This window comes from Megascapheus bottae, chromosome 14 (genome assembly GCF_031878675.1).
Source record: "Megascapheus bottae isolate mThoBot1 chromosome 14, mThoBot2.hap1, whole genome shotgun sequence".
Taxonomy (NCBI): Eukaryota; Metazoa; Chordata; class Mammalia; order Rodentia; family Geomyidae; genus Megascapheus; species Megascapheus bottae.
In genome coordinates, this window is record NC_143522.1 from 840,080 (window position 1) to 864,156 (window position 24,077).

The 24,077-nt window shown below is 37.6% G+C and overlaps 1 protein-coding gene across 4 annotated transcripts in view; it reads left to right on the forward strand.

Annotated features, from left to right (window-relative positions):
• Window positions 1–24,077, forward strand: part of Kiaa0586 (KIAA0586 ortholog) — an 85,505-nt gene that overhangs the window by 36,784 nt on the left and 24,644 nt on the right. For all 4 annotated transcript variants that reach the window (XM_090344192.1, XM_090344190.1, XM_090344191.1 and 1 more), the window contains 12 exons: window positions 1,007–1,084; window positions 1,978–2,171; window positions 2,473–2,591; window positions 3,862–4,061; window positions 6,139–6,298; window positions 7,583–7,817; window positions 8,318–8,571; window positions 10,217–10,293; window positions 10,794–10,925; window positions 11,578–11,755; window positions 18,002–18,153; window positions 21,970–22,081. In XM_090344192.1, coding sequence (XP_090200318.1) covers window positions 1,007–1,084; window positions 1,978–2,171; window positions 2,473–2,591; window positions 3,862–4,061; window positions 6,139–6,298; window positions 7,583–7,817; window positions 8,318–8,571; window positions 10,217–10,293; window positions 10,794–10,925; window positions 11,578–11,755; window positions 18,002–18,153; window positions 21,970–22,081 — 1,891 coding nt within the window. The remainder of the gene's footprint in view (window positions 1–1,006; window positions 1,085–1,977; window positions 2,172–2,472; window positions 2,592–3,861; window positions 4,062–6,138; window positions 6,299–7,582; window positions 7,818–8,317; window positions 8,572–10,216; window positions 10,294–10,793; window positions 10,926–11,577; window positions 11,756–18,001; window positions 18,154–21,969; window positions 22,082–24,077) is intronic.

Genomic DNA, 24,077 nt, shown 5'->3' on the forward strand with positions numbered 1-24,077 from the left:
GAGAATGACACATCTGAAGAATTTCTGTCTCTTTGGTAAGCAATCTCTGATTTACATGGGAATTAAGTTTCTGAGTGTGAATTTCCTAGGGACATTTTGAGTTTATACCTGGGGATATTACATAGTCATACTATTGACATGATTGGCATTTATGACTTTTGCTGCAGTAAAATATCACTGTAATTTACCTCAATTCCAAGTTTTATTATTGAAAGCATATTTGATCATTGAAGGTAACAAAGGAAACACCAAAAATCTCTAATTTAATTTACATCAATAATTTTGCTTTTATTGAAAACGTATTGAAATATTTAATTACAGATAATACATTTTTTGGACTTTTAATCATCTTACTCTTAACAAAAAGACTGATGTAGATTTTGGTGACTCAATTTTATATAGCAAAGTCCATATATTAGATTTCTGAAATGACTGTCTTTTTGTGAGTGTGCATATACTTCTGTAGATACATAACTTAGCTTAGCTATATCTTAGCTATAGAAAAAAATCATAACCATGTCAACCTATTGACATTGACTATTAATCAATGACTTGTTACACTTATTGACAATTCTTTTTTTTTTTTTGCCAGTCCTGGGCTTGAGCTCAGGGCCTGAGCACTGTCCTTAGACTTTCTCAAGGCTAGAGCTCTGCCACTTGAGCCTCAGCACCACTTCTGGCTTTTTTCTATGTGTGTGGTACCGAGGAATCGAACCCTGGTCTTCATGCATGCTAGGCAAGCACTTTAACCACTAGGCCAAACTCCCGGCCCCATTGACAATTCTTTAAATGTTAAAATTTAATGCTAGAATGATATTTATACAGCTTTGAAATGATGGTCTAAAGGCTTACAGACTAGTTTACATTTTAAGTAAATGAAACATTAAAATTTCAAAAATACAAATGCAAAATATAAAATACAAAAAACTAGAGCCATTTGAAAATATGATAAATTATATATAAACTTTTACAACTTGAGCATAACTTTCTGAAAATCTTTTCTTAGACTCCAGAATTTATAAAGGTAGATGAAGACTTGAAATTGCCTGGAACTAACTTTGATAAAGTAATTGATGTTACACAGGTAATAAAGCTTAGTCTATGAGGAATTAGTTTTGTCTTAGTACTTGTGCAAATAATTAAATACCTTTCTTTGACTTTCGTCATCACTTTACAGTGCTTTAGAGAAGTTCATTTTTACTTTGTGCTAAATCTATTACTTCTTGTTATTGTTGTTGTTGTTCTTCTCCCCCTCCCTCTCCCTCTCTCTCTCCCTCTTCCTCTCTCTATTTCTTTTGTAGCTCAATTTTTTTTGTTGTTGTTTTTGCCATTCCTGGCTTTGAACTCAGGGCCTGGGCACTGTCTCTGGGCTTTATCAAGGCTAGAGCTCTGCCACTTGAGCCACTGCACCACTTCTGGCGTTTTCTATGTATGTGGTACCAAGGAATTGAACCTGGGTCTGTGCATGCTAGGCAAGCACTCTACCACTAGGCCAAACTCCCAGCCTTGAATATTGATATTTTGTTTTGGTTTTTGTGGTGATGGAGATCAAATCCAGAACCTCACAAATGCTAGGCAAGTACTCTACTACTGAGCTACAGCTTCAGCTCAAATATTTGGTTTCAAAAGAACAAACTAATTATTCAATTAAGTATTCTTCAATTGTGGTATGTGTATAGTCAATAAATACTTTTTTCATATATTTTTAATTGTAATTAATAGAAGGGTTACATGATATTTGCCAGATAGATGGTGCATTAATTCCCATACATTGATACCCTTTCACATGTCTTGGTCCCCATTTCCCTCCCCCCCACCTCCACCCTTAATAAATATTTTATACCCAAAATGCAACATAATTTAAATGTTAATCTTAAAAGTGGTTCATTTGTGTAGTTTAGTTCCCTACCTAAACCGATGTTTGACAATGTAGAAAAATACATGAATGTCATAATTGTGTCTTTTTATTGTTACTAGGAAGAAGACACACGTGATGAAATTCCAGAATGTTCTGAACCGGTGCTGGAGTTTAGCAGAAGTATTAAAGTTGTTTCTACAAAATATGATGGTCCTCCTTTTCCACCAGTTGTTTCTACATTTCAACCAACTACTGATATTCTGGAGAAAGTAATAGAGAGAAAAGAAGCATTGGAAAATAGCTTAGTTCAGTGGTGAGTTTACAATGATATTGATTTGGTTAGAATCATAGTAGCAAATATGACTGTAAAGTATTAAACTTTAGTTGAGAAACTTCCTTGTCTTTTTTTATTAAATTCTTCCTTTGTGAATGCCACTGAAAATTATTTGATATAATGCTTTAAAATTATTTTTGCTCTTGAATGTTTTTTTCTGGGCTGTCTTCTAGAACAAAAGAAGCTGTTAGTTCAGTAACAGAAGTATTAAAAATGAACATGTTCTAGCCAGGCTTGGTGGAATACACCTGTAATCCCAGCTACTCTTTTATTTCCCCAGGGTAGAACAAGAAATAATGTCAAGAATTATCTCTAGGCTCTTTCCAATTCAGCAGCACACCAACTTTAATGCCAGTGTCTCAGCTAGTGAGGCAAGTGAGTCGTTGACTTCTGACATTGGTGAGTGAGATGGAATGTTTTCTTTGTTTTGTTATCAAAAGTGAAAACCTTTAATTTATTATGGAGCTATGTATCCCAAATGTACCTTCACCCCCTTATTCCATACTTTAGATAAAGGTGCTTCTCTCATCTCTCTACCCCAAACTCTCTATTATTCTATCATAATAAATAATAAATATATGTGTATATATACATATATTATGTGATAATATAATTTATATATACAATTTCATGTATTATAATAATTAGATTACATTATGTCTCATTCAGATTTACATGACATATGTCTTATTCACTAGACTAAATTACTCAAGATTAAAAATGTTTCTTTTTGTTTTGGTTTTGGGGGTTTTGGTTTTTTGTTTTTGTTTTGCCAGTCCTGGGACTTGAGCTCAAGGCCTGGGTACTGTCCTTGAGCTTCTCTTGCTCAGGGCTATCACTCTAGTACAGTAGCTACCTCTGGCTTTTTCTGATTTTGTCATACTGAGAAATCTACCCAGAGCATCTTGCGTACTAGGCAGGCACTCTACCATTGAGGCACCTTCCCAGCCCCAGGTTGTTTCTTCTTTACTCCTAGCCCTTCACTGATACCTAATATAAACATCTTCACTAAATAATTAAAGGAGTTTTCCTCCTCTTCTCCTCTTCCTCCTCCTCCTCTTCTTTTATGGTATTGGGTTTTGAAATTAGGATTTTATTCTTGCTTAGGCAAGTGTTCTACTACTAGAGCACTACTAGAGCACTTGTAGAGCAGCTAGGATGATAGTCATGCCACTCTTCTACTTGTTGTTGCCATTCTACTCGTTCTACTGGTACCCTACATTTAACAGGGCCATCTACTGGTACCCTACATTTAACAGGGCCAATATCTATTTCATTTTTCTGCCTGAACCAACTCTTCCTTTGTTCTTTTACTAAGAGTCTCACAACTTTCTTGCCTGGGCTGGCTTCTTAAACTGATTCTCAGACATCAGCCTCCTGGATAGCTAGGATTACAGGTGTGAGCCATTAGTGACAGACATTTATTCAGTTCTTTAGTGGTGGGAAAAGGCAATATATCTGTATGTTTTCCTCCCTCTTTTGGCTTGTTGAGCTAGAATGTTCATATTTATTATCTTAATCTTTGTCATGGTAAATGAAGTATGTTTGTATTTTCACTTTTATTCCTTCTTCCACTCCCACATGTGTTGGCATAGTAACACATATTGGGATCTCTAAAAGTTGAGGAATCAAGAGTTAGGTTACACCTGTTTCTTGCTTCACTTTTTAGTGGAAGGAACAAGTGGCAGTGCCCTACAGCTCTTTGTGGATGCGGGAGTTCCGGTCAATTCAGACATGATTAGCCATTTTGTGAATGAAGCTCTTGCTGAGACCATTGCTGTCATGCTGGGCGACCGGGAAACAAAGAAGCCAGGTTCTGCTGCTGCAAGTGCTTCTGGTGATATCTCCCCAAATGAAACAAGCTTGCCGGTAGGAGTCACTCTCCTTTCATGACTTAAGAGTTCTGGGTATTTTTTGATAGGTTTAAATAAATTTTAAACTACATATGATGTGATGATAGTTTGTGGCAGAATTTTAATCCTTATTATGATTTGAAGCACATTGTTAGAGTAGATTAATTGTAGAAAGGGGTTTCTTTGTGATAGCTACATAATGTACTTTGATCAAACTCACCTCATTTTTGTTATTCTTTCTTAACCTGCTTCTTTCCCCATTCTTGTTGTTATAATCAAGTTTTTCCTTAGCACTTTTTTTTTGCCTGTTGTGGGGCTTGAACTGTAGGCCTGGGCCTTGTCCCTGAGCTCTTTCAACTCAAGGCCTTTCAACCCCTTGAGCCACAGCCCCACTTCCCATTTTCTTGTGATTAATTGGAGATGAGGCTCAAGTTCTTTAGTGCCAGCTGGCTTTAAACCTTGATCCTCAAATCTCAGCCTCCTGAGTAGGTAGGATTACAGACATGAGCCACTGTGCCCAGCGTTATCTTTTTTTTTTTTTAAGATTTTATTAACATTGATTTTTTAGCCTGGTGTTATTTTTAAAAGTTTTAAATCTACAGAAAAGTTGAAAGTACATTAGTTACACTGAACATCTGTGTATCTTTTATCTGTATTTCACAATTGACAACATAATTGGCCTATTTTTAAAATCATTGTATCTACTGTCCTTTAAAAGTGACTTAAAAGTTGTAGATACCACTATAAGCTAATTCACAGCATCAGCAGTATCACATGAACAAGTTGCTTTCTTTCTAAAAGAAAAATTTAATGTTTTAAAATATATTTTTATTACTGATGGATTAGACTTATTTATAAAATAATAAAATTCTGTTATAGCAGCATGAAATTATACAAATTCGGAATTTATTCCGAAGATTATTTGATAACTCTGAGGAAGGGAATTGTGCAAAAAGGATACAAGTAGGAAACTTACTGTCATGCTTTTGTATCTTAAATATGTGAGCCCTTTGAGTAATTGTATATTAACAGATCATTATTACAATGTTTCCTTTTTTTCCACAAGTACTTTCCATCTCTCTATTGTCTTCATCTCTCCTATTCTCCCACTTCTACTTTATCTTTTCATTATTTTTTGCACACTGTTCCTTTTGTGCTTAAAGTCTGTTTTGTTTTTATTTTTGAGGTCTTGTCAGTTAAAATTCTTTCTGATGCAGGGCCTCTCAATGTAGTTCGGTTTGGACCTTAGCTCTATGTGTTTTGTCTTCCTCTCTGTGTTAAAAGTACTTAAACTGGGTGCCAGTGGCTCACTCCTGCTCAGGAGGCTAAGATCTGAGGATGGAGGTTTGATTTCTACCCTGGGCAGGAAACTCTGTGAGACTCTTAACCTCCAATAAACTATTGAACAAAAGTGGGAAGTGGTACTGTGACTCAAGTGGTAGAGCTCCCGCCTTGAACAAAACAAGGTCAGGTAAATCACCTAAGCCCAGAGTTCAACCCTCAGGACCAGCAAAAAACAAACAAACACTACTTAAAAATTTTAAGGGGTGGAGGAAGGGAAAGGGGGACAAAAACATGAGAAGGGGTATCAGGGTTTGAGAAGTAATGTACCTATTACCTGACAAATGTAACTGTGGCCCCTCTATACATTATCCCTGAAATAAAATACAATTTTAAAATTTTTTTTGAGGGTCTAATTCAGAGGTATTTGCCAAAGAGCTTTTTTTGTTGTTGTTTTTGCCAGTCCTGGAGCTTAAACTCAATGTGGGCACTGTCCTTGGGCTTTCTTAAAGCTAGTGCTTCACCATTTGAGCCACTTCAGGCTTTTTTCTGTGTATGTGGTACTGAGGAATTAAACCCTGGACTTCCTGCATGCTATGCAAGCACTCTACTACTAGGCCACATTCCTGGCCTGTCAAAAAGAGTTTCTTTAGGTCATTTTTACACTAAAAATTTTGGATCCAAGAACCTTGAGACTTCTTTTTATTATTTTGCCTATCTATTTAGGTTCTATATGGTGTATGGATGATTGGCTATTTTTAATTTGATAGTGATAGAGACGCTTGGTGTCTTGTTTTACTGATTTATTTTAGGAAAGAGTGTGTACCCCAGTGGCTACCCCACAGCCTACTCCTCCTGGCTCACCTCCATCATCCCCTGAGGAGCTTGTGTTATTAAAAACTCCAGAGTCCTCTCCCTATGACTCGGATCATGATACAGCTTTTTCTATGAAAGAAATATTTGCTGAAAAAGGTATGACCTTTATTTCTTTTCTTTCTTTCTTTTTTTGCCATTGGAACTTGAACTCAGGGCCTGAGCACTGTCCTTAAATACTTTTTGCTTAAGGCCACACTCTACCACTTGAGCCACAGTGCCACTTCTGGCTTTTTCTGTATATGTGGTACTAAGGAATCAAACCCAGGGCTTTGTGTATGCTAGGCAAACACTCTATTACTAGGTCATAGTCCCAACCCACAACCTTTATTTCTGTAACTTAGTTTAAATTTGATCAACTATTAACTAAAATTTTGTGATGTTTTCTAAGATGCTTTTGATTATACATAGTCATTATTTACCAGGTTTTAAAACATTTCTTCTGCAAGGAAATTAAATAATTAGTTGTCACTTGACCAATTTACATTTCTGTAACAGAATATCACATACTGAGTAGTTTATAAAGAAAAGCAATTAATTTCTTACAGTTCTGGAGTCTGGAAAGTCTAAGACTAAGGGACTGCATTTGGTAAGGGCTTCCTTGCTGTATGATGTGTCAGAAGGAACTACTACATGATGAAAAGGCTTGGAACCCCTGCATATGCCTCTGGGAAATAAATTTCTTTCAGTCCTAGGAGATATTTAAACCATATTAGCGCTGCTTTTTTTTTTTTTTTGGTCAGTCATGGGTCTTGAACTCTGGGGCTGGGGGCTGTCCCTGAGTTCTCCAGCTCAAGGCTACTGCCCTACCCCTGGGCCTGGGCATTGTCCCTGCGCTCTTCAGCTCAAGGCTACCACCTTACCCCTTGAGCCATAGCACCACATCTGGTTTTCTAGTGGTTAATTGGAGATAAGAGTTTCAAGGTCTTTGTGCCTGGACTGGCTATGAACTATGATCCTCAGATCTCAGCCTCCTGAGTAACTAGGAGATCAGGCGTGAGCTACTGCACCCAGCATTCCCCACCCCCCCAGGGCTTGAACTCAGGGCCTGGTCACTGTCCTTGGACACTTTATGCTCAAGGCCTAGTGTTTTACCACTTGAGCCACAGAGCCTCTTGTAGCTTTTTATGTGTATATAGTACTGAGGAATTAAACCCAAAGCTATTTTTTTTTTACCAGTCCTGGAGCTTGAACTCAGGACCTGGACACTGTCCTTTTCTTATATACTTATACTATACTAAATTAATTCTGAAGATCTCTAACAGCTACAACTTTCACCATTGTTATTGTTATTGTTACTTGTATGCCATAATATTAAGGGATATCTGAAGCAGTATATATTGCCTTCCTGTACTGACCTTTATTTTTTTTTCTCTTTTTAAGAAAAATCTTTAGGAAATGATATGCCTGCCATCACACTTAATACTCCAACAGTTACTCCTACTTCTACACCTCCCCCAGCAGCAGCTCTTACCCCAACTTTGTCAGAGACTTCCATTGATAAATTGAAGATACTAAGCCCAAAAATGAAGATTCCTAAGCCATGGGGAGATGGAGACCTGCCATTGGATGAAGAGAATCCTAACTCATTTCAAGAGGACATTAACCCAAGAGCTATGTAAGAAAGAACATACAATTGTCCCTGTATCTCTTTTGTTTTTGCCAGTACTAGGCATTGAACTCAGAAACTTGGACTTGTTCTGTAGGTGTTCTGCCACTTGAACATACCTCCTGCCTTTTTTGCTGTTGTTCTTTCTTTTTTTTTTTTTTTTTTTTGTAAGTTGTCATGTTTTGGCCACTGGCAGGTCTTTGAGTCTATTTTTTTTCCTTACATATAAATGATTATAGTTGGGCATGGTGCCTTATGCCTGTATTCCTAGCTACTCGGGAAGCTGAGATCTGAGGATCGTGATTCAAAGCCAGCCAGGCACTAAAAACCTAAAAACCATGAGACTCTTGTCTCCAATTAACCACTAGAAACCCGGAAATTGTGCTATGGGCGGTAACCTTGAGCTGAAGAGCTCAGGGACAGCGCCCAGAGTTCAAGACCCACGACCAAGAAAAGAAAAAAAAGATTGTAGACTTTGTGACATAATAAATCTGTTTTCATCTTCTTAGTGTAATGTCTGTGGCTAAAGATGAAGAACCTGAGAGCATGATCTTCCCCACTCAGCCTGCACCTCCAGAGTCAGTTCCCTGCACAGCACTTCCTGAAGCTCCCGTGATTCCTTTCCCCATAAATATGCCAAGCTCCCGTTCATCCACACAGGAAAGCACGTTGAGTGCTACTGTAACTGAGACGGCAACTTTAGATAGACCTATTTCTGAAGGAGAAATTTTATTTAGCTATGGTCAAAAAGTGGCTTCCCAGAGTAAGTTACCTATGTTAATTGATTTTACTTGTTACATTATGATAATTTTTCCCAGTAATGCTTATCTTTTTTTTTTTTTTTTTTTTGCTAGTCCTGAGGTTTGAACTTAGGGCCTGAGCACTGTCCGTGGACTTTCCTCAAGGCTAGAGCTCTACCACTTGAGCCACAGCACCACTTCCAGCTTTTTCTCTGTATGTGGTACTGAGGAATCCAACCTGGGTTCTCGTGCATACTAAGCAAGCACTCTACCACTAGGCCATACTCCAGGTCCAGTAATGCTTATCATTTTTCTTTTTTTTTTTGCCAGTCCTGGGCTTGAGCTCAGGGCCTGATCACTGTCCTTGGACTTTCTCAAGGCTAGAGCTCTACCACTTGAGCCTCAGCACCACTTCTGGCTTTTTTCTATGTATGTGGTACCAAGGAATCGAACCCGGGTCTTCATGCATGCTAGGCAAGCACTTTAACCACTAGGCCAAACTCCCGGCCCAAACTCTTTTTTTTTTTTTTTGCCAGTCCTGGGCTTGAGCTCAGGGCCTGAACACTGTCCTTGGACTTTCTCAAGGCTAGAGCTCTACCACTTGAGCCTCAGCACCACTTCTGGCTTTTTTCTATGTATGTGGTACCAAGGAATCGAACCTGGGTCTTCGCGCATGCTAGGCAAGCACTTTAACCACTCGGCCAAACTCCCGGCCCTGCTTATCTTTTAAAAGTGTTTTTACTGCCAGATACTGGTGGCTCACCCTTATAATTCTAGCTGCTAAGGAAGCTGAGATCTGAAGATTGTGATTGGAAGCCAGCCTGGGTAGCAAAGTCTGTGAGACTCTAATCTCCACTTAACCAAAAAGCTGTGGCTCAAGTTGTACCATGCTAGCCTTGAGAAAAAAAAAAAAAAGTTCAAGTCCCAGGCACCAGAAGTTTTTACTTACTTTTCATAATTTAACATGATATAGTGGAAAGAATAGAGTGTCGGTGAAACTTTTCTGAGCTCCACTTATAGAAGATAAAATCTCCCTCATACTCCCACCCCATAAAGTTTCAGGTATATCTTTCTAGGTTTTACTTGTGTACACTTAGACACCTAAATACATACAAAAATATGTGTATGTACCTTTTAAAAAGGTCTATGTAAAGACTTTTGCATATTGATTTTTTTTACCATATACATACATGTGTGTATATTATACCTAATATATATAAAAGATTGTTTTCAGTGTTTCTTGACTAAACAAATCTCTCTAATGACAATACTTGCACATGTCTCTATGTACTCACCTGATAACTTCCTAGGATACATACCCAGTAGGGAGTTGTGGAGTTAAGAGTAGGCACCTTTAAAATACCAGTACATTGACAATGTGCCTTTGGAAAGACTTAATCCATTCTTAATGATAGTATGAATTTAAAGGAGCACCTGTTTTTAAATTTTATATCTACAGTGTTGTAATTCTTTTGAATTTCTGACTAGTTGATAAGTAAAATAACAATCATCTTTGTTATAAATTGTGATGTTTGTGAATTATTTTTTCTAAACTTTCTCAGTATTTCTGTTGCTGTACAAATTAACACGTAATGTTATATGGCTCTTTGATTAGATTACTTAATAGTTTTATGTATCTTTTCTAAATTGTTACATGTTAATTTCCAGTTTTAAGAGATGGAGGATTGTATCATACAAACCTAAATGATAGCTTATCCAGCACTCTGCAGGATGCCCTTGAAATGGTAAGAAATGGTGGTAAGAAATCCAGTATTGCATTTCCCCAGGAAGAGTAGCCTGATTAATTTGTTGCTGTGGATCAGAATTCTTTTCTCAATTATTTGAGATATAAATACAAAATTTAGTAAGATACTCTTCATGAAGCTGGACACCGTGGTAAATTTCAGTAATCACAGCTGCTCCAGAGGCTGAGGCAGGAAAATTCTGAGGCCAGCCTCATGGCCCTAGATAAACCACTAACAATCATTGTGCTTCAGTTGCTTGTGACAGAATGTTCAATATTCATGTTTTTCACAATTATTCTTATAATTGAATGTTTCCAAATTATAATGTATAGTTGAAAGAAAAGTAGAATGTTTTTATTGTAGTGAAGTGGAAAACTAAATGAATGAGATCTTCTTTCCAAAAATTACTGATATTCTCCCTTAATGACTGAGTTTCTATTGGTCATAATTGAGGAAAATGTAGTTGTTTGACTTGCTAACTGTGTTCGTGATTCTTTCAGGAAGATGATCCTCCCAGTGAAGGACAGGTGATTAAGATGCCCCCTACAAAACCTCATGCCGATGCATCTCATTTTCTTCTTCCTAAACAAAACCAGGAGTTAGGGTCACAACAAGCAGTCTGTCATTCAGAGGTACTTTTGAATCTTAATGATTCTCTTGACTAGATATAAATGCAGAAAAAATATTCCTACTTTTTATTAATATAAGCTAATGTTTCGAATACTTACAAGTTAGTATGTAGAAATTTTAACCTGGATTCATTGACTTTTTTGTTTTGGAGTTTTTGTTATTGATGGTGGTGATAGTTGTATTGCGATTTGAATTAAGGAGTTGCTAAGCTATTAATATAAGCTAAACACTTAATATAAGCACTGTGAAATATTTGTAATGGTTAACTTAATAAAAATAAGATAATAAAACTAAAACCTGGGACCAGGAGCATGGCCTCATAGTAGAGTGTTTGCCTAGCATGCACGAAGCCCTGGGCTCAATTCCATGGTACCACATACATAGGAAAAGCCAAAAATGGTACTATGGCTCAAGTGGTAGAGCACTAGCCTTGAAAAAAACTAAGAATAGTGCTCAGGTCCTGAGTTCAAGCCCCAGGACTGGCAAAAATAAAATAAAAATAAATAAAACCTAACTCTAGATGTCTTTCATGTAATGTAGATGTGTCATAATAAGCCCTTCTTAGACTGCAAGTGGGTGAAATATTCAGCAATTATTTTTGTTTCGGTTTGATTTTAATCTGCAGGTATTAACCATCTTTTCTCCTTTTTAAAGGACGTGGATGCCAGTGTGGGTGAACTTAGTGAAGGGCAGAGGCCCCGGCTGACAGCTGCCGTGGAAAACATCTTGATGGGCCAGTCTTTCTATATGCCGTTGCCCATGCTCAGTGCAGAGTCTGTGGATCAGCAGTGTGACCTGAGGCCATTATTTCAGCAGTCCCACACAGTTTCAGGTATATTTTCTGTGATGTTTCATCTATGACACACTCATCATGCTTCCTTTATACTCTTTCTATAACGAGTGCTATCTTCTATTTTGTATTAGAATCTATTGGTAGTGTCCCTAATGTAAATTGGGAAGATATAACTATTTTCAGATGGAGGCTTGAAAAATTTCTGTGTTAAATGTAATAACTTCTTCTGTGACACATGTAGCCGTGCTTTCCTGAGTGTGACCCATGAGTCAGTGTTGGTACATACACCAACACTGGGTGGTACAGGAGATAATTTTCGTAATGTACATACATATGCTTTAAAATTTTAATGCAGGTCTATTTATTTTACTATATACTGGAATATGTAACAACTCAAAACTACTAACATTTTGGGTCTTCTTCCTTTTTTTTTTTTTTTTTTTGGTCGGTCATGGGGCTTATACTCTGGGCCTGGCCATTGTCACTGAGCTCTTCAGCTCAAGTCTACCATCCTACCCCTTGAGCCACAACACCACTTCTAGTTTTCTAGTGGTTAATTGGAGATAAGAGTCTCTTGGACTTTAGTGCCTGGGCTGGCTTTGAGCTCTGATCCTCAGATCTCAGCCTCCTAAGTAGCTAGGATTACAGGCATGAGCCACTGTGCCCAGATGGCCTTCCTCCTTTTTTATTTATTTGTTTGTTTGTTTGTTTATTTTGCCAGTCCTGGGCTTGAGCTCAGGGTCTGAGCACTGTCCTTGAACTTTCTCAAGGCTAGAGCTCTGTCACTTGAGCCTCAGCACCACTTCTGGGTTTTTTTTTTCTATGTATGTGATACCGAGGAATCAAACTTGGGTCTTAGTGCATGCTAGGCAAGCACCCTACCACTAGGCCAAACTCCCGGCCCCGTCTTCCTCCTTGTAATGTATGATTTTCAGATGCAGTGTATTTGGTATTTAGTGCCCTAGAAGTGACTTTTAGGGTGGAACTAAATTTTCTGTTGTAGCACTTTGGAAAGAGTATAACATAGAACATGGAGAGTATAACATGGAATACCTAACATTCACATATGCAGTTAATTCTCATTGTAGGCAATATTACCTCCTATGAAGTCACCATGAACATGTTAGCAAATACAGAACTACAAGAAATACAGAATACTACAGAAATACAAGTTTTAGGTTTCTGCCAGCAGTGTTAGCAAAATTGCTAAGCTTCTGAGAACATAACTTGATTTTTTTTTTTTTTGCCAGTCCTGGGTTTGGGCTCAGGGCCTGAGCACTGTCCTTGGACTTTCTCAAGGCTAGAGCTCTACCACTTGAGCCTCAGCACCACTTCCGGCTTTTTTCTATGTATGTGGTACCGAGGAATCGAACCCGGGTCTTCATGCATGCTAGGCAAGCACTTTAACCACTAGGCCAAACTCCTGGCCCCCATAACTTGATTTTTTAAATGTATATTTCTGTTTAAAGACACCATACATAATATGTATTGTTGATTCACTAATACTGGAGTCACAGTCATCAGCCCTTAACTCATGCCTGAAATGCTAGACAGTAGTGCCTTAGTACCTTTACTTTTGTTGTTTGCCATACTTTTAGAATAGCTTGGTGGGGAGGTCATTTTCAGTAACAAAATCATACATCATACATGCACAGAGAACTGAAATAAAAGTATGGTATTAACTATACTGTAAAGGGCTGGGAGTTTGGCCTAGTGGTAGTTTGCTTGCCTAGCATGCATGAAGACCCGGGTTCGATTCCTCGGTACCACATACCTAGAAAAAAAAGCTGGAAATAGTGTTGTTGCTCAAGTGGTAGAGCACTAGCCTTGAGAAGAGTTCAAGTACAGTGCTCAGGCCCTGAGTTCAAGCCCTAGGACTGGCGGAAAAAAAACCAAAAACATAAAATAACTATACTGTGAAAAGGGGCACATATTTTAATAGTTCATAGTGGGCAATTCCAGCTTTTCACCACTCTGCCCAAATTTACAAAAACTACAAAGATACTGTGAATATTTTTCTTTGATATACATATAAATTTTAGTAAGTAGACCAAGTAAATAAATTTGCAAAATAATGAGGCTTGACTGGATTCTTGTTATTGGCTTTTTCCATTCCCATTGTCACATTCTAATAAGTGAAAAGAAACTGTATGTTCAGATTTGTCAGAAAGCAAAAGAAATTTCCTGAGGTTAGAAAATGATTGATAGGGGGCTGGGAGTTTAGCCTACTGGTAGAGTGCTTGTCTACTATGCATAAAGATCTGGGTTCAATTCTGCGGTACCACATATGAAAAGCCAAAAGTGGTGCTGTGGTGCAGAGCCTTTAGCCTTGAGAAAGCCCAAGGACAGTGCTTAGGCTCTGAGTTCAAGCCCCAGGACTGGCCACAAAAAAAAGCAAGCAAGAAAGAAAATTATTGATATAGAATAGTTAAGGTTGAAGACATGGTTCAATTGGAAGATCCACCTGCGCAGCAAACACAAGGGTCTGAGTTCAAAGTCTTATAGTGCCCCAGACCAAATTAGAGTTTTGGTTTTACATTTAGTGAATACCTTATATCATTGAGAATTAAGAGAAATTCAGGGGCTAAGAGCCTGGCTTAGTGGTAGAGTGCTTGCCTAGCATGCACAAAGTCCTGGATTCAATTCCTCGGTACCACATACACAGAAAAAGCCAAAAATGGGGCTGTGGTTCAAGTGGTAGAGCTCTGGTCTTGCGAACACCCTAGGACAGTGCTCAGGCCTGGAGTTCTAACCGCAGGACTGGGGAAAAAAAGAGAGAGAAAGAGAAAAATTCAAGACTGAAATTTCCATGGGAGTATATATAAAGATTGGGATTATTTCTCATTTTGTGCATATAATGAGAGTATTACATTCTTTCTTATTTCTGTGTTTTTGTTTTGTTTTGACTTACTGAACTAAGGGCCCTGTGTTTAATAGGGGTGGGGAGTCCTACCACTTGAGCCATAACCCTACCCTTTCAAATCTGTGGGTGTTATTGATAACTTTTTTTTTTTTTTTTTGGTCAGTCATAGGGCTTGAACTCTGGGCTGGGGCATTGTCCCTAAGCTCTTTAGTTCAAGGCTACTGCCGTACCCCTTGAACCACAGAGCCACTTCCGGTTTTCTGGTGGTTAATTAGCAATAAGAGCCTCATGGATTTTAGTACCCGGCTGGCTTTGAACCGCAGTCCTCAGATCTCAGCCTCCTGAATAGCTGGGAGCCAACGAGCTCCACTTGAGTAATTTATCTTTTAATGCAGCTTGCAATAAACAAGATTTACACTAGATGGCTCTCACAGATCACTTGTAAGCTGCTAGGAACTTGAGAACTATCTGACTTGTTAAATCACTGTACATAGTAAAATTCACAAGAAATTCCCTGAGGTTAGAAAATGATTGATAGAGGGCTGGGAGTTTGGCCTAGTGGCAGAGTGCTCACCTAGCATGCATGAAGCCCTGGATTTAATTCCTTGGTACCACATGCACAGAAAAAGCCAGAAGTGGCACTGTGGCTCAAGTGTCTTTCAGAAAGCCCAAGGACAATGCCTAGGCTCTGAGTTCAAACCTCAGGACTGGCAAAAAAGAAGGAAGGAAGGAAGGAAGGAAGGAGGAAGGAAGGAAGGAAGGAAGGAAGGAAGGAAGATAATTCACAAGAATATAACCATCTAGACTTTTTTTATGTCTCTGGTGGCACCCAGAAAATTACTTATGATGTAGAGTGCATTTTCATAGTAGATCTATTGTATTTAACAAATATATTGTTTAATTTAATTGAAAAAATAAGTCATCTTGCGTAAACTATATAGATAGATAGGGGTGTGTGTGCATAGCTGAATGACTAAAAGTTTAGACTTTAAATTTTAATAGGTTTGAATTCCATCTCCTTTTGCACTTTCAGTCAAGTAACTTAATGTTCCAAACTTATATTTATTCATCAAGATGATAAGGGAAGCATGTTATAAATTTTCAGCAATCTTTAGAGCTAAAGGCAAGAAACATTCTTAGCTTCCCCCATCTCTGAAAATCATAAATCCAGAAATGGCGTAGCTAGTGTCCTCAAGGGTAGATATATTTTTAATTTCAATTTTAATTTCAAGTGGTTTTCTTCAAAGTTTAAATCAATTTTTTAAAAGTGTAAATCAATTTATTAGATTTCTTTCCTTGCTTCTCTTCTAGAAGTTGTATATACCTTTTTTATTTTTAACATTCATGAGTTGAGAGATAAAAAGTTCTATTGGTCTGCAGAGAGATGGAATCTTAGTGTAGGTTTTTTTAAATAATTTTTTTATTGTTATTAATAGAAGAATTATATTCACAAAAGGTGCATTACTTCACAAACATTGATACCCCTTTCTCATGACATGGTCCCCATTTCCCTCTCACCCTCCCCCCACTTATCTTCATTTCCCCCCTTCCCTATCCAATTTCAAATAACCAATTAAGCAAATATAAAATATATCAGATAACAAGGTGAAAAATTGTGACAATATGAGATAACCAAGGGATGGCAAAAGAGATGAGCGGTAACATAGTACATTAAGGACAACAATCACTCATTATATAGCTTTTGTTTGCTTATCCTGGAGGTCCTTACATTTAGTGTTATACTATTTGGCCTAATGTCTCTAGATTTTGTTCTATTGTAAATCTCTGCTAGGAGAGCCAAGGGAGGCTATTGGGCCTATGTTCCTTTGAATCTGGCTTACTTCACTTAATATGATTTTTCTACATCTTTCCATTTCATTACAAATGGAGCGATGTCGTTCTTTCTGACGGTTTTTTTTTGTTTTGTTTTGTTTTGTTTTACAGTCCTGTACCTTGAACTCGGGATCTGGGCCCTATCCTTGGACACTTTTTACTCAAGGCTAGTGCTCTGCTACTTGAGCCACAGTACCACTTCTGGCTTTTTCTGTATATGTGGTACTGAGGAATAGAATCCAGGGCTTCATGCACTCTACCACTAGGCTAAGCTCCCAGTCCCTCAGTGTAGTTTTGATTTTGCATTTTCTTTATGGCATCTCTTAAGCACTGTTGGCTCAGTTCATTTGACCATTTTGGGTTATTGTTCTTTTGGTGTTTAATTTTCTTTTTTTTTTTTTTTTTTTTTACCAGTCCTGGGGTTTGAACTCAGCACCTGAGCACTGTCCTTATTCTTTTTACAAGGCTAATGCTCTTCCACTTGAGCCACAGCACCACTTCTGGCTTTTCTGTGTATGTGGTACCAAAGACTCAAACCTAGGTTTTCGTGCATGCTAGGCAAGCACTCTACGTCTAGGCCAAACTCCTGATCCTGGTGTTTAATTTTCTGTGTGTGTGTGTCTGTGCACCAGTACTGAAACTTTAACCTGTGATGTCCCTGAGTTTCATTTTTGTTTGTTTTTTAATCTCCTAGGGCATTTTAATTTATTTTTTGCTGGCATAGGGTTTGAACTCAGGAGCTAGGTGCTGTCCCTTAGGTTTTTTTGCTCAAGTTTGGTACTCTACCGCTTGAAACACACCTCTACTTATGACATTTTGGGGGAGATAAACATCTCAGGGACTTTTCTGCTGTGGCTGGCTTGGAATTGTGCTCCTTAGATCTCAGCCTCCTGAGTATTGCTAGGACTTTAGAAATGAGCCACTAGTACCTGGAAATTTTTTCTCTTTAAATATTGTGGATATTAATTCCTTATGCTTTGATAGGAATAGAAAATGCCATATCACAATGTAAATAAATTTAAAGCTAGGAACATTTGTTACTCTGAATATTAGAGTATTACTGCCATTATCTAAATTATTCTTGTGTTATGCTAGACAATTGGATGATAATTAATCAGGTAATAATTTGGTAAATTACTTTGTATAGATTAAATACTAAATAAGAAAATGAAAAATGAACAGATGTATTTTGCTTATCCTAAGTCCCCCTAAACCTGAATTAATATGAAATATTATTTTCTTTTGTTTTTTTCTTACTTTTTTTTTTTATCAGTCTGGGGCTTGAACTCAGGGCCTAAGTACTGTCCTTGGGCTGTCTCAAGACTAGCACCCTACCACTTAAGCCACAGAACCTCTTCTAGCTTTTTCTGTATATGTGGTACCAAGGAATCAAACCTAGGGCTTTATGCATATTAGTCAAGTAATCCACCACTAGGCCATGCTCCCAGCCCAACATAATTATTTTCTATATTTAGGAAATTATTGTGCAATGTCACCTAGAATGATTACCTTTGAATGGTTTTAGTCTACGTGTTCTTTTTCTGAGTTAAATTTATAATGTTGCTGTTCATCTACGTGTTTGTTAACAGGTGGTATTTATGAAGATTCATGTGCCAGTCATGGTCCAATGAGTTTAGGAGAATTGGAATTGCAGCCAGATTCTAACATGGTTCTTCCCACAACTCATCCCACAACACAAGAAAATGAGAAGTTACCAGAAGCAACAGCAAATCTTTCTCAGGTACCAAACCAGATCATTTGCACTTAAAATGAGAATGAGAATGCTGTAGTTCCTGTGTGATATCCTGCCAAAAATATCATCTTTGGAGGCAGATAGCCTCTTTTAATTACTAACACAAGCTTGGATATAAATTCTAGCTTAAGCATTATCTAGTGGTATCATTAAACATGTTATTTAGCCTTTCTCTAAACCTAACTTGCTTCATCTTTAAGTTTAAAATATACTTGTTTTCAGTTTTGAATTTTATGTATTGGCAATTTATTTCTCATTGTGAGTTAATTTCCTAATATTTATTATATGGTATTATGTAATATTGCATGATATTCAGGAGGAAAATAAAATTAGCCAGGCCCTGTGGCTCATGCCTGTAATCCTAGCTACTCAGAAGGCTAAGATCTGAGGATCACAGTTCAAAGCCAGACTGGGCACTAATGTCTGTGAAACTCTTATCTCCAATTAATCACCAGAAAAGTGGAAAGTGGGGCTATGGCTCAGGGGTAGGGTGGTAAGCCTTGAGCTGAAGAGCTCAGGGACAACGCCCAAGCCCAGAGTTCAAGTTCCATGACTTGACAAAAAACAAACAAACAAAAATTGTATGTGTGTATGCTGATATGTGTTTGAACCCAAGACCATATTCTTTAGGTTTTTTTGCTTAAGGCTTATGCTGTACATCTTGATCCATACATTTATTTCTGGACTTTTGCTAATTAATTGGAGATAAGAATCTCATGGACTTTTCTGCCTGGGCTGCGATCCTCAGTTCTCAGCCTCCTACATACCCAGGATCATACACATGAACCATTGGAACTTGGCGAGAAAAATATTTGTGACAATAATTTCCTGGATATGGTACCAGAAGTCTGAAGAAGAAAATTTAAAAATTACTTTTACTAAAAATGAAAACTTCTGTTCAACATAAGATCTTAACATACCAACTGAGCTGATTATTAAGAAAACAAAGTCCAGAGGCTGGGAGTTCAGCGTAGTGGTGGAGTTCTTGCCTAGCATATACAAAGACCGGGGCTCGAGTCCTCTGTACCACATACATAGAAAAAAGCCGAAAGTGGTGCTGGGCTCAAGTGGTAGAGTTCTAGCCTTGAGAAAGGCCAACGACAGTGCTCAGGCCCTGAGCTCTTGCCCAGGACTGGCAAAAAAAAAAAAAACAAAGTCCGATTAAAATGGAGTTTGGCCTAGTGGTTAAAGTGCTTGCCTAGCATGCATGAAGACGCGGGTTCGATTCCTCGGTATCACATACATAGAAAAAAGCCAGAAGTGGTGCTGAGGCTCAAGTGGTAGAGCTCTAGCCTTGAGAAAGTCCAAGGACAGTGATCAGGCCCTGAGCTCAAGCCCAGGACTGGCAAAAAATAAAAATAAAAATAAAAATAAAATAAAATAAAATGGACAAAATATGTGGACATGTATTCTAGCCAAAAAAAATACATGAATGGCAAATAAGTATATAGAAAGATTCTCATTGTTAATTATTAGGAAAATAAAAACCACAATGAGATACCACCATGCACATATTCAAAATAAATATTGCCAGTGGAGCAAGGGCACTCTCATCTTCAACTGTCAGGAATGTGAAATGATCCAGCCATTGGGGTAAGCTTGGCAATTTCCAACTTAAAAATGAATACATTTAAGCCAAGTGCTGTTGACTCAGACCTATAATCCTAGCTTCTCAGGAAGCTGAGATCTGAGGATTACATTTGTAAGTCATCCCAAGGAAGACAGTCTATAAGAGACATATCTAATCACCAAAGCCAGAACTGAAGCAATAGTTCAAGTTACAACGTGCTAGCCTTCAGCAAATGTAAGAAGCTCAGACTCGGTATCTAGACCCTAGTTCAAGCTCCAGGCTGCCAAAAAAATAAAAAAGAATCCAACTAAAGTGTATACCGAATATATGACCTCAACACTTTATTCCTGGTTTCCTGGTAGAAGCTAAAACATGTCTACACAGTCTTGTATATCAATGTTAATAGCAACTTATAGTAGCCCTAAACTGGAAATCACATCAGTGTCCATCAAATGGTAAATGAACAGATTATGTCATGTTCTATGCACTGGAATACTACTCAGCCAGAAAAATACATGAACTCTTAATATATACAATGACTCAATATTTTTTTTTGGTCAGTCATGGGACTTGAACTCTGGGCGTGGGTGTTGTCCCTGAAATATTACAGCTCAAGGCTACCACCCTGCCCCTTGAGCCACAGTGCCACTTCTGGTTTTCGGGTGGTTAATTAGAGATAAGAATCTCATGAACTTTAGTGCCCTGGCTGGTTTGGACCATGATCCTCAGATCTCTGCCTCCTAAGTAGGATTACAGGTGTGAGCCACCGTGCCTGGCTCGATGTGTTTTTTTATAAAAGTTCTTGAGTAAAAAAAGCTAGAGCCATGTGCTCTGATTTCAACTATTCTGGAGGTTGGTAGAGATCAAGAAATTTTAGGTTCAAGGCCAACTCAGGCATTCCCTTCTAAAAAATGCATAGTCTGTGGCTCTATTTTAATAAAATTCTGAAAAATGCAATCCGATCTATAGGAACAGAAAATGTGTTTAGCTCTTGGCTGAGTCTGGTGGAAGATGACAGTGGAGAGGGTGACAAGAGTGAATACCAAGGGTGTGAGAAAAGTTGAGGTTGATAGATGTATCATAGCTTGTTGTCACTGGGATGACAGGCATTCATCACTGTGTCCAGCCATTCATTAATTTTTGTTTTTTTTTTTTTTTTTTAGTCAGTCGTAGGGCTTGAACTCCAGACCTGGGCGCTGTCCCCAAGCTCTTCAGCTGAAGGCTAGGACTCTACCCTTCTGCCATAGTGCCACTTCTGGTTTTCTGGTGGTTCATTGGAGATGAATGTCATGGACTTTCGTGCCCATGCTGAGTTTGAACCACTGTACTCAGATCTCAGCCTCCTGAGTAGCTGGGATTACAGGCATAAGCCATCGGTGCCCTGCGCTTATTAACTTTTATGTTCTAGTTCTTCTGGAACCATGATCCACCCAAATAGCTACCTCTCAAGTAATTGGTATTACAAGCTCAGTCTGCCATGCTTGGCTCTATTGATAAAGTTCCAGAGCTTTTTTAGGTTCCTATTTTTAGGACTTGCTCATAATTAACCTAATAAAAGAGGGAAGGAAAAAAAGAAAATGGCTCATCATCATATTTTTTCATACCTGATGAAATTTGAGACTTGTAAATTTCAAGTTTGGTTATGTACTACAGAGATGATGGGACTTAGGGTACGAAGTGCATCTGGTAAGTGGCAACTAGATGCTAACAATATGCGTCTCACTTGTGAGAAGTAAATTATGGTACTATATATGAAAAGTGCAGCTCATTATGAAATGTTTATTTCATGTGAAAATGTGCATAGGAATGAGCTTATAGCAAAATTAAGTTCTTATTTTGCCTGACTCCATAATGTATATGTAAATCTAGAATAGATTGACTTGTAAATGCTCTGAATTCTTTAGTAAAAATTGAAATAAATAACTTAAATATTTGAAACTTAAATGTATTTTTGAAATCTTAAAGGTATTTCTGTATTCCTTTTTAAAAGTATGTACTTCATTACCTACTCATTGGCAGAAGTGCTAATAATCAAATGACAAAGACAATTAGAAAATGTTAAATTTTCATCTTAAGCATATATATTAATACATAAAGCACATATATTTTATAAGCATACACATACTTAAATGTATTATTTATACATAAAATGTATTATTAAATTTCCAAATAATTTAACCACTGAAATTTTTTTAGCATAATAAAAATATGGCTTCATGTCTTACATTCTTTAGTACCAACAAAGAAAGCAAGACCAGGATGGTAAACAAGTTGAACGCAAGCCAGTACAATGTCGTGTAATACATGTCAAAAGTAAATCTGATGTTTCACTTTCACAACAACCAGGTAAGACTTGTTTTTATAACAAGTAAAAATATTCTATTTCAAATATTCTATTTCTTTAACATTTATCACATATAAGTTGATGCATGTCCTATATTGAACAAATGATGATGAGAATGTTTTCTCTAAAGCCTTTTGGTTAGTTACCATTTCTCTCATCTACATTTGAATAAAGAACTTTGTATTTGATTATAAACTTATTCTTGGGCCAGGAGTTTCGCCTAGTGGTAGAGTGCTTGCCTAGCATGCACGAAGACCTGGGTTCGGTTCCTCAGTACTACATACATAGAAAAAAGTCGGAAGTAGTGCTGAGGCTCAAGTGGTAGAGCTCTAGCTTTGAGAAAGTCCAAGCACAGTGCTCAGGCCCTGAGCTCAAGCCCTGGACTGTCAAAAAAACAAAACAAAACCCCTATTCTTTTCATTAATAAACTATTGGTAATTGAGCTAGTGTTTTTCTTCCTTTTTTTGTGGTTGTGGGGCTTGAGTTTGGGCCGGACACTGTCCCTCAGCTCTCCTGCTCAAGGCTAGTGCTCTACCACTTTTGAGCCACAGTGCCATTTCTGGGTTTCTTATGGTTTATTGGAGATAAGTGTCTCATGGACTTTCTTGTGCAGGCTGATTCTGAACCATGATCCTCAGGTCTCAGCCTCCTAAGTAGCTAGGATTACAGATGGGAGCCACATCAGCTTAGTGATGTTGCCTCTTAGCTATGGTATAATTGAATGTCTTTTATCTGTACATAGATTATATCTGTGTCATAGTTGTCTATGTGTACAAATCAGAATATGCTAAGGCAGGCATTATAACTGTCACCATGCTTTGTTAAAGCTATTTCCTGCTGTATTGTAGTGTTGAACAACAAAGTATAACTTAAAAACAAAAAATTCAGGCCTAGAGCATGGCCTGGTGGTAGTGCTTGCCTAGAATGCACAAAGCCCTGGGTTCAATTCCTTGATACCACATACACAGAAAAAAGCCGGAAATGGTATTGTAGTTCCAGTGGTAGAATGCTAGCCTTAAGAAAGCTCAGGGACAGTGCTCAGGCCCTGAGTTCCAGCCCCAGGACTAGCCAAAAAAAAATTTTTTTTCACACTACTTGTTGCTATATGAAATCTCTTTGCTATTATATTTTCAACACTGGGCAATCATTTTGATATTTGCTTTGTCTTTCTACAGGGCTGTCAGCCTTGTGCTTCTTGCAAGTTAGTCATTTACTATTCAGTTTTGTTTTGGTACTATCAGAATTTGAACTCAGGACCTTTTACTTGCTCAGTTGCTTGCTTACTCGGCTGGTGCTCTAACACATGAATCTCTTGGGTTTTTCTGCCAGTATTTATCTTCAATCTTCCATATCTCAGCCTCTCAAGTAGCTAGGATTACAAGTGTGAGCCTCAGTGCCCAGTCGTCAATTACATTTTAAATCATCAAAGTTTGGAAATTTGGCAATAGAAATTAAGAGTTTTTTTATTAAAGAATTTATTAACATTGATTTTTTTACATCATATTTCAAATGACATGTTTAACAAATAAATATTCAAGAAAGGAATCTACATACAATCACTGGCACTAAGATTTTAGAATACAGTTAAAATTAGGCTGAGGGTTTATGTCATAGGTGCATATCAATCCATGTAATAAAACATTATGTCTGTAGACTTAATATTTGCATGCCCAATGCTATGGACATAGTATTGGAAATATAAACACAACGACATAGACATAAAAATTTATGACTATAGAAATTAAGATCTCTTTCATTTAAACTTTCTGTCCACAGTTCAGGAAGAAATATTAAGAATATTTTGAATAATAGTGTATTTTTCTTTGCTTTTGTCACTGATTTTTACTTAATTGTGATGTTTGGATGATTGTATATTATTAAATGCCAGTGTAACTGCAAGCACTATATAAACCTATAAAAGTAGGGTCAAGATAATTACCAAGATTTTAACTTTTTATTTTATTTTATTTTTTTATTTTTACCAGTGCTAGCTTGAAC